Source organism: Acinonyx jubatus, chromosome A3, assembly GCF_027475565.1.
Source record: "Acinonyx jubatus isolate Ajub_Pintada_27869175 chromosome A3, VMU_Ajub_asm_v1.0, whole genome shotgun sequence".
Lineage (NCBI taxonomy): Eukaryota > Metazoa > Chordata > Mammalia > Carnivora > Felidae > Acinonyx > Acinonyx jubatus.
In genome coordinates this window covers 47,383,748-47,394,237 of record NC_069388.1, presented here as the reverse complement: position 1 = coordinate 47,394,237, position 10,490 = coordinate 47,383,748, and the positions used below count along the sequence as shown (strand labels likewise).

The window sequence follows — 10,490 nt, the reverse complement described above, 5'->3', positions numbered from 1 at the left end:
CAGTATCTTGGTGGAGCACCCTCCCTGTGGGTTGGAGGGGCATGTGAGCCCTTGCCTGCAGTTCTCATCAAAGACTGCAAGTGTGTACAAGGGCTGGTACTCAAGGCCAACTTCTGTCATGAAGCCTTCCAGATGGAGTCTTTATAATTAACTGCAGCCTGAAAAGTTACTTCTAGGAGTTTGGCCTGGATCCAGTCTCCTCAGAGGGGATCCCCTCAGAAGTTTCTCTGTAGGCAACAAATCCTCCAAATCCATCCCCCTTAATCTCTGGGTCGCTTTGAGGAGAGAGCCAGCAGAGAGGATGGGAAGGGTCCACAGAAACAAGAGAAGCTTCTTCTGATCTCTGGAAGTCTCTTGCATTTTCATATTGATTTCCACCTTAATTTCACCGTGGTTATTAAATGATCTGCATAGTGTCAGGCCTGTGAATTTTGTTGAGACTTACTTTGTGATACACAATTGATCAATTCTGGAAATGTTTCATATGCACTTGAAAAGAGCACGTATGCATGATCAGTGTGTAAGTGATGTTCAGTGTAAGTCAAAAAGGACAAGTTGGTACATCTCTATAGGAACTTTAGAACATGGCTGATGTACTATGCCCGCTGAGTTTTATCAGCCCCTGTGGGGTGTGTTTTGTATCCTCTCACTATGATGGTGGATTTGATTATCTCCCCTTTTTATTCTTTCTGTTTGTGCTTTGGGTATTCTGAGACAGGTGCCTACATATTTAGAGTTGTTACATATTCCTAGTAGATAAACATTTCCATCAGTAAACTGGCCACCTTTATTTCAAGTGCTGTCTCTTGTCTTAGGGCTTATGGAATCTTAGTACTGTTATACTGACATTTTTTTGGTTAGCGTTGACATAGTATACTTTAATCCATTCTCATTTTTCCAAAATCTCTGTGTTCATGTTTAGAAGTGTTTCCTTTTTGTTTTGCCTTCTTGTACTTTTCCAGCAGTCAACAAACTTTTAATTAAGGTTTCCAGTGCATATACATCATCCTAGTCTCATTGATTCCTGTTCCAACTTAGTGCTATTTTCATGTATACTAATTCTATATGTATTTAACAATATTAAATACAATATTATTTCTTACAGTCAATATATCACCTACATTTATTTACATATTGTTCCTTTTGAGTGTTCTTCCTTTCTTCCTGCCATACTATTTTTCCATCTGGACTTGTTTTTCCTTCTTCCCAGAGAATTCCCTCCAGTGTTTATTTTGGACCAATTTTACTGGCAACAACTACACTCCATTTTGCTTTTTTAAAATAACTTGATTTTGTATACATTTTTGAGAGGGGTTTTTGCTGGCTGAGGGATTCTAGGTCCATAATTAATTTCCTCCAGCAGTTAGCACGTGCATGGCATCTTCTGACATTTTGTTGTTTCCTGAGCTCAGCTGAAAGCCCAATAATGGTTTGTTTGAAAATAAGAGATATTTTTACCTCTGGCTGATTTTAAGATTTTTTCTCCTTAAATTTGACTTTGAACTCTTTTATTCTCAGTTATGGGTTTCTTTTATTATACCCTGCTTGGGTTTATGACATTGCTTAAATCAATGGCTTGATGTCTTTGGTCAGTTCTAGAGAACTCAAGCTTTATATTTTTTTCTTTTTTTAATGTAATTTGGCTGTATATGTATTCAGTATAATACAAGTTGGCTAACATACAGTGTATACAGTGTGCTCTTGGTTTTGGGGGTAGTTTCCCGTGATTCATCTCTTACATACAACACCCAGTGCTCATCCCAACAACTGCCCTCCTCAATGTCCATCACCCATTTTCCCCTCTCCCTTGCCACCCCCCATCAGCCCCCAGTTTGTTCTCTGTATTTAAGAGTCTGTTGTGGTTTGCTTCCCTCTGTCTCTGTAACTATTTTTCCCCTTCCCTTCCCCCATGTCTTCTGTTAAGTTTCTCAAGTTCCGCATATAAGTGAAAACATGATATTTTTCTCCGACTGACATTTCACTTAGCATAATACCTTCCAGTTTCACCTTATGGCAAATGGCAGGATTTCAATCTTTCTTATTTCCAAGTAGTATTTCATTGTGTATATAAACCACATCTTTATCCATTCATCAGTTGGTGGATACTTAGGGTCTTTCCATAATTTGGCTATTGTTGAAAGCACTGTTATAAATATTGGGTACATGTGCCCCTATGAATCAGCAATATTGCTTCTGTCCCATGGTCTGTTTCTTCCTCTATGAGGGAGATCTCACCTTGCCTTTCTCATGCTTCCCATCTTGTATCTGCTCAAGTCTGCCTTCCTGCTGTCTAACTCTCATGTAGCTGCTCTGAATCTGAGGTTAACCTGCCTATTGCATTATTCATTTCCATTACTATATTTTTCAGTTCTAGAACTTTCCTTTTATTCTTTTTTGGTAGCTTCTACCTCTTTGCTGGTACTACCCATCTTTCTCCCCTGAACCTATTCATCTTGGACACATTAAAGCCCCATATCTGATAACTACACTGTCTAGGTATATTTTCAGTTTTGTTTCTATTATTGAATTTTGCTCTTGATTTACCCATCAAGTCTTGTCTTTTTTATGATTGCTTTTGACTGAGTGATGGACATTCTGTGTTTTAAACATGTGGAACTAATTGAGGCTTTGCATGATTTGGAAAATATTTTACCTTGATCTGACAGCAATGCATACGATGTAACCATAGGACAGGTCTACATAAAATATAAATAGACAGTTTCAGAGATAATAGATGTCATTATCTAAAGAGTAAATTCTGAAAGTGGGTATGACCAGGAGACTGGAGAGGAAGGAGAGGTCATACCAGCTTTATGAGCACGCTGGGAAGACATAGGGCAGATGCTGAGGAATGGCACCTGTGTCTAGGGCAGTTGGAGACAGAGGTGAGGTGCTCAGCCTAACAAATATGATGCTTCAAGACATTGATTTGTTGGTTTTGATTCGCTGATGCTATTCCTGGGCTGACAATGTAGCTTCCTAAAAGAGGACAGGAAAGCTTATAAACAGCAGCAGTTTCTGTGGTATATGATTTTGCTTTGACAATAATATTTGGAAAGCATCACAAAAAGGAGATAACAAATGACTAGTTACATGTATTTCTGAGCCTTTGTTTCTTTGGTAATGTCTATGGATCTTTGCATTTGGAAATCAAAGAGTTAACATGGGTAAAAAAAACTAGATTCAATCTGTGAGCTCAGTTTAGGAAAAGCACAGTAGAGAATCATGAGACTAGCTGCCAGGGCCCTGGCAGGGAAATGGGGAAGAGTGCTGGTGGTGAGAGTTAACAGAGATCATCTCATTAAATTTCATGACATCAACCTTGCAGGAAACATCGTTCCCCTATTTCTCTTTCACCTCCTCCCTTTTCACTTTGAAGCTTCCCCAGAGAATTCAGTGCTGAGATTTTGGTTTAAGCCCCCATTTCAGAAGGGGTCTCACAGATATATTCCAAAGACCTCTGCTCCTTCAAACCAGTAAATCCCATAAAACATTCTGGGTTTGTGGAAATAGAGAATTTCTGAAATGCATGTCAATGTTTCTATATGGGTGGTTATATTGTAACTTTAAAGTATATGTTTACTCCCTACTGATTTTGGGACAATGAATGACTGGGCTGGATCTGGAGAGGTCTCTCTAAGACACATTGACACAGGACAAGCTGCTCCTGGTGCTGACTCACCTTGGATAATGCTGTATCATTCAAAAGTTACTAATGTGTGCTCATCAAAAGCAATGGTGGCAGGCACATTTACCCACCTTGCCAAAGACTCTTGCACAAACCATGACCTGTGAACATGAGTTGAGTGAATGGGGCCATGTTTTTAATTCTATATTCTATGAAAGCATGAACCAGAGGAAAGACATAGGTCACAAACAAAATACACTAGCTACATTTCACACATTTCTAAATATTTCAGTTCCTTAGATAACTATTTTCCAACTGTGGCCACAGTGCCAATCACCTGGAGACTGTATGTTTTTCTGATTTTGGTTCACAAAGATTCTTCTTTAGTAGAGAGGGTGGGTATGGCCTGATCTCTAAGAAATTTGTAAAATTAAAGGGGTTTGTAAAATTAAGGGGTTTTCATGGATCAGAAGACACAACAGACATAGTGAGAAAGAACAGGACACTAGGCCTTCCTCAGGTGAAGCCACAATTCCTCAGAACCTGAGAACTCTCAAGCAAGGATGGGTAGTAGTGACCTATTATCTGTTGGCCACACAGACTTACCCTTGTAAGTTTGTGTATGTCCCTACCAAGGTGTGGGAGAGGTCACAAACTTTATACACAGATGTGTCAAAGAACCAAAGCTGAACCAGACCACTATTTTTGTGCTATACCTAATGGAACTGTCCAAAATTGTCTTGGAAAATTCTGTCACATCATCCCTATGATCATTTCATAAAAATAGATGGGCCAGGAAACAGGCAGACTTTCAACAAGGAGCCACTCAAATCAGAGTCCTTAGAAACCCAGGAAGAAGGAAGAAAGATGCTCAGCCCCTCCATTCTGAAGTATTCCTCCAAGCAGTATTGTTACTGCCTCTCTGTCCCAGTCATTCCCCCAGGTGCTCCCACACTCTCTTTACTCTGCCTCTCCAGGCCATCCCCATGAGTATCTCAGAAGACAGACTTACTCATCAAGTTGGGTGTCTGTAACCACAGTGGCTGTCCCAGGAGTAGTGATTGGCATTGACAGCCATGGAGGTCAGCCTGTGCTGGGAGGGGGTTACAGGCCTGAGGGAGCAGGTGAGACATAGAGACTGGAGCTATTGTGTTCTGAGCTATCATCAGAGGCTTTGGAGAAGATCTAATTATGTGTCAGTGAGGCTTATGTGCAGATTCCCTGATGGGTGTCCAAGAAGGGCAAAGCCTTTTGTCAGCTTCATTCACCCACCTCCAATCCCTGTGATGAGATATGGCCCCTCTTCTGAAGGACCACCCTATTGTGAGCCTTCCCTCAGAGCTGAAATAAAGAAGATACAGGTGGATGTTCCCTCACAAAATTGTCTGCATTCCTTTTGAGTGGAATAGATGAGGGGCTGGAGAGATTGGAGAATGAGTGAATAAATGGATACATGGATGGATGGATGGATGGATGGATGGACGGATGGATGGTTATATTAATGGATGAATGAATGAATGAATAAATATACCAACCAACCAGTGGGGGCCCTGAAAGAACCACGAGGGTAGCCTCCCATGAGTTGGGGAGTCTGATTGACTCAACACTGTGCACCAACAGCCAATGTAAGAATAATAAGGATGACCAATTCTGTACTTCTTGTCACAGCAGCAACATTTATAAAATAAAAATGATTCAGGAAAGTGCAAAACTGACAGGGACCCAAAAAGTGCTCTGAGATGCTTTTAATTCTCCTGGTGCTGAACAGACCTGGGAATACATACAGACTGACTGTTGCTCTCTGGAGGAAAAGGATCTTTTGTATGAGGAGCCAGGGACCCCTTCCCAGACTATTTCTGCACACAGGTGCTGTTCAGGAGGGAGAACTGGGAAAGCCATGGTCTGATATCCACAACAAAGGTGCAATCCACCTAAAAAAAAAAGTAATTATGAGATTAGAACAGTTTCACACATGGAGAACATTTAGCATGAAGGACTGAATAGGAGTTCAAGGTGCATGAAAAACTACAAAAGATGAAAAACAAAAACAAACAGTGACCTGGGGTAGGATTTGAGGATCTTAAGATTCCACCAGAATGATGGGTAGGGGTTGCTTAATCTGCACATGTGGAACAAGGGTTCCTGAGAGGGCATGTGGTGGGACCATTACTTGCCCTTTCAGAGTCTTGTCAGTGCAGATTATGCTGCCTTAAGCACCTGCCCCCGCCCCCCTGAGTTCTTAGAGAGCCAGCAGACTGGCCAGGAGGTGGTCCATCTAGTGCTGCCAACACTCAGCAGCAGCTGCAAACCTATCCTGAAAGGATGCTACCCCCAAGTCTGGGATGGGAGTACCGAGATAAGCACCCATCCTGGCTGAGCATCATCCTGACTGAGGCTCATGCCTGGGGTCCAAGTCTCCTGAATAAGATCAGCTCATAGATGATAACACAAGAAGTCTACTATACAGGCCAGCTGTAAGTACAGGGCTCAGCTCGCTGCCCTTCTAGGAGCAGCTCTTGTCTGCCTGGAATTACCACATCCCCCTTCAATGGGAAGCCCTGGGACCTGGGGAGAGAGGAGCCAGACTCTCATTCTGGCCCATGACCATCCTGACAATTTCCCTAAGCCTCCTCCCATCAACCCTCCTTTATGTGAATGTTCATCATATTCTCAAACCTTTTTCTCTCTCAGGCCTTCTTGTAAGGGACAGTTTTCCAGGTCTTCATCCTGTTTTGAGCAAATGGTTTGGCCCAACTCCAACTCCATTAAATATATCAAAGTAAACTGCTGTTAAGAACAAATTGTAGAAACTGCAGTGAAATACTTTGCATTAATGAGAAAAACAGAAAACCATAAGGAAAACAGGCAAAAACTGTGAATGTGCATATGTAAATGAATAAGGACATATGTATGTGTAATGACTCTTATTTTTCTAATTTTAATTGATTTTTTATTTCACCTTTTCCTCTTCATTTTCCCTTTTTTCTTATAAGAAGATGTCCATATGTACATGCACTAGAATCTTCCCTGTAGCACTCTTCCTGATGACCTGTAGCTTTTAGTCACATTCACAGCACCATGAATGCACAGGATGGAAGACTGCACAGCAAGAAGCCTGCATGGTCTGCAGCAACACTGACAGCACCACCCATCTCTCATTGGACACCTACACAGCATCAGCCGGACACAATGTGAGCACACCAGTGAGTCCTTCTCTGGACAGTAGGATAACAGGTGTGTTAGTCCACTGATCAGCCATCAGAGCTTGCCTTTCCTTTTGGGACAGCATCTAGATGGGGACATAGAGGGTCCTGGGGGCTGGGAATGCTCTGCCTCTCTTCATGTGGGAACTGGCTATACAGAAAGGCTCTTCTTGCTAATGTTCATTAAGGTGGATATTTACAAAGCAGTGTTGTTCCATGTGTTTGTTAGGCTTCTATCAGGAATTATTAAAAGTTATTATTTTATTTTGTTAAATAGAAATAAATCCACAAAAGCACAAGAAGAACTCAAACAGGAGCACCTGGTTGGCTCAGTCAGTTAAGTGTCCAACTTCGGCTCAGGTCATGATCTCCCACTTCATGGGTTTGAGCCCTGTGTTGGGCTGTGCTGACAGTTCAGAGCCTGGAGCCTGCTTGGGATTCTGTATCTCTGTCTCACTCTCTGCCTCCCACCCCCACTTGTTCTCTCTCTCTCTCTCTCTCTCTCTCTCTCTCTCTCTCTCTCTCTCCCCCTGTCTCTCTCTCTCAAAAATAAACATTAAAATTTTTAAGTAAAAAAAAGAGAGGAAGAACTCAAACATAGAAATGTAGTCAGAATTCACCATAAGGAGAAATCTGCCTCTCAGTGGACTGATTTGGAATTGTCTAGAAAGCTGACTTATTTGAAACTCAGTTCTTACAGCTGACACATGATACCCACTCATACCTAGACATGTACCTTCAACATGACACACACCACCAACACACACACACACACACACACACACACACACACTCATGCACCACCAGCCCCACTTGCATGTTCACCAGACCCTGAGCTGGGACAGGGCACAGGGGCTGAAGCAGCAACTGTGGTCTCTATGTCCAAGGAGCTCCTGCAGCCTCCAGGTGTCCAGGGCTGGCTGCTAAGGAAGAGGCGGAGGGTAAGGAAATGGGAAAGACTGAAGGAATCTGGTGGGCTGTGTGCATGGGCTGTCTAAGTAATGTGGTGAAGAGGTGAGACCCTCTCCATCAGAGCCCTGCTGGCATGGTAGGCTATCCTGGCTCAGGACAGTTCATGCGGGGACCAGAATCTGGGCATGGACAGAATGAGTTCTGGACAGCAGTATGTATTCTGTCCAAAGAAAGCACAAAATGGTAAGAATAAACAGCAGTGGGAAAGGTTTTCCCAACAGAGACTAATGACACGTTTCTATCAGACCCAACCTCTTTCTCATTTTTAAGGCTCTATAACACAAGACCTTCTTCTGCCTGGGCTGTTTCAGGAATCCTAAATTCCCAGATCTATTCTTGTCTTCTCCAAACCTGCTGTGTCTTTTCAGTTGATAGAGTCACTGCACACCCATGTGTTCTGGAAAAACACCCAGGGTCCGTCCTTGAGCCTCTTTCACACCCTCATACCAGTGCACTCCACATCAACCTCCAACAGATACACAAGCCAACACTTCTTCCATTTCCCAGTGATCACTGCATCCCAGTGGCTGTGGAGCCTCTGAGAGAGCCCCTTCCATGGGTCTCCAGAACTCCAAGGATAACATCCCAAGTCTTCACCTGGGGCCCTGAAGGTGCCCCTAGTCCCACTTCCCACTGCACTCCTGCCTCTCTGCACCTCTTTCATAGCAAATCCAGTCCCTGGAATTTCAGGCCATCCCCAGGGACACTTGTTGCTTGTTCCTCTAGGGTCCGCTCCACAGCTGCCTGCCCTCCTTATCCCCACCCTCCATGTGACTGGGTCCTTCCAGGAGTACCCATCATTTAGATGCCTTCCCTGACCACTCCCCATACCTTTCACCTCCCCTCAGCCCTGGGCCCCCACACGTGCAGCTCTTGCCCCAGCTTTCCACTATTTCACTTATGAACTTGGGGGCCGTTGGCCTGACCTCACCAGCATAACAGTCCCATGAGAACACATCCCTGCCTGTCGTCTCTGCCATCTCCCACCCAGGCTTGGACCCACAGTGCTTTTTACAGGAGCCTCACAGCTCAACTGCTGTCATGCCTTTCCTTCTCAGGATTTTGTTTCCCATCTACCGCTTTTCTTAGCATTTCTTGTTTGTTTGTCCCACTCTAGCTTCTCTCAGCTGCCTCATCAGCCTCTGTTCTTCCCTCTTTGACTGCGCAGCTGGATCTCTGTCTTCAGTACTTGCTTTCTGCTCACCTCTTTCCTTCTCCCCTTTGTTATTCAGGGGCCTCACTCGTGAGGAAAACAAATTGGAAACCTGGAACACTTCTAATGAGAACTTGTGTTTTTTTACCAATATTTGCCAAATTAAAATGATGATACAACAGACAAAAACAGATCTGGGCATTTAGGAATGCTCTTCCCTGTGGATCCAGGACTCGCCCCTCCTAAGTGTGGTCTCTAGGTGAATATGGAGCCACAAGGAGGGAGGATACACCACTTACCTTGCGCTGGCTTCGCCGTACCCACAGCAACTTGTATGCATACTCATCTGGATAGACTTGGTTGAAATGGAACACTGCAAACTCCACACCCAGGGCAAAGTGATTTGCTTTCCTACTAATGTCCACAAAGTCAGAACTACAGACATCAGACACCAGTGTAATGAGCCCCAGAAGCAAAGGTGCCTTCAGGAGCATGCTGTCTGATGTCAGCCCTAGAGGCCAGCAGCACACAGATGGCAGGGTAACAGCTGGTGTGGGCCCACCCTCTGCAGCTCTGCATCCCACACAGCTCTACCCCAAGGAGTCCTTGGCCGTTGGCCAGTGCTCTGTCCAGCTCCTCCCCTTCACTGCCTGCCTTGTCCCTCCCATCTTTACAAACAGAAGGCAGAGCAGAAGCTCTCAATCTCCACCCCTTTGTTCCATAAGCCTTGGACACAGGGACACACATGAAAGATGCTCTGTTTGCAGGGCTACATCCTCCTGCCCCAGCCCAGCCCAAATAGGCCCTGATGGGTGTCTTGAAGCCACCTCTCTTCCTCTCATGGCAGTGTATCCTACAACTGGCAAGTCACAGAACACTTAGGAACACTGGTAGGCCCTGAGTCCTGGGGATTTGAGGTAAAAGCCAGGTCTACCTCTGACCATGGCTGCTGCCTATTACCCCTGGGGGCATCAGGAGGGTACAGGGAAGGGCCACCACTGGGGCTGGGGTACCATCCTTTCCATCACCTCTGGCACCTACTGACCTACTTGCCATGAGGTCTGACTGTACTTGGCAGTGGGAAGAGAGATTTCTAATGTCCTGGGATGGGTGGAGAGAATGCCCAGGACAAGGGGGGGTATACTAGACCAGAGCAGGTCTCTGCTGGATGGCAGCCATGGACATGGGTCAGGAGCTGGGAAGGGCAGACCTGGCTCAGCCCCAGCCCACATGCATTTCCACACAGCTCTGAAACTTTGACATCCCATGGCTTTTGCCATGCCATTGTTGTCAGGCTTATCGCAGAGGAGAGGTACTATGGTACTTGCCTGACTTCATACAAAGCAATGGGAGTGAGCAGACAGGGAAAGTACAACATGCTGCCCACATGTATGAGGACACTATGCAAGGGAAGGATTTTTCCACTTGGGCATGGAGTAATAGACACAGACATATTGATGATGATCCCAGAAAGGGTACGGGGCCAAGGCCACAGCTGTGGGGACAGGCCATAAGTACACACTGGGGCTACTCC

The 10,490-nt window shown here is 44.6% G+C and overlaps 1 protein-coding gene across 2 annotated transcripts; it reads right to left on the bottom strand.

The window, feature by feature from the left end:
• Positions 1 to 5,358: 5,358 nt before the first annotated feature.
• LOC106965618 (probable cystatin-15) lies at positions 5,359 to 9,559 on the bottom strand. 2 transcript variants are annotated; one of them, XM_027070298.2, is made up of 3 exons: positions 9,256 to 9,559; positions 6,305 to 6,412; positions 5,359 to 5,559 (listed from the first exon to the last, which is right to left on the bottom strand). In XM_027070298.2, the coding sequence occupies exons 1-3, from the start codon at positions 9,448 to 9,450 to the stop codon at positions 5,479 to 5,481; spliced, it is 384 nt and encodes a 127-aa protein (XP_026926099.1). In that variant the 5' UTR covers positions 9,451 to 9,559; the 3' UTR covers positions 5,359 to 5,478. The 2 variants fall into 2 exon arrangements, with proteins under 2 accessions (XP_026926099.1, XP_014917168.1); XM_015061682.3 differs by having other exon boundaries at positions 6,305 to 6,415; positions 9,256 to 9,551.
• Between the last annotated feature and the right edge of the window lie 931 nt (positions 9,560 to 10,490).

Bases quoted from the DNA above. Each gene is read 5' to 3' on its own strand.
- LOC106965618 (XM_015061682.3), bottom strand. From the start codon at position 9,450: ATGCTCCTGAAGGCACCTTTGCTTCTGGGGCTCATTACACTGGTGTCT. The intron at 6,416-9,255 runs GTAAGTGGTGTA...TGTTCTTAACAG, and splicing joins TACGGCGAAGCCAGCGCAAG to CAGTTTACTTTGATATATTT. The intron at 5,560-6,304 runs GTTTGAGAATAT...TTTTTTTTTTAG, and splicing joins AAGGCCTGAGAGAGAAAAAG to GTGGATTGCACCTTTGTTGT.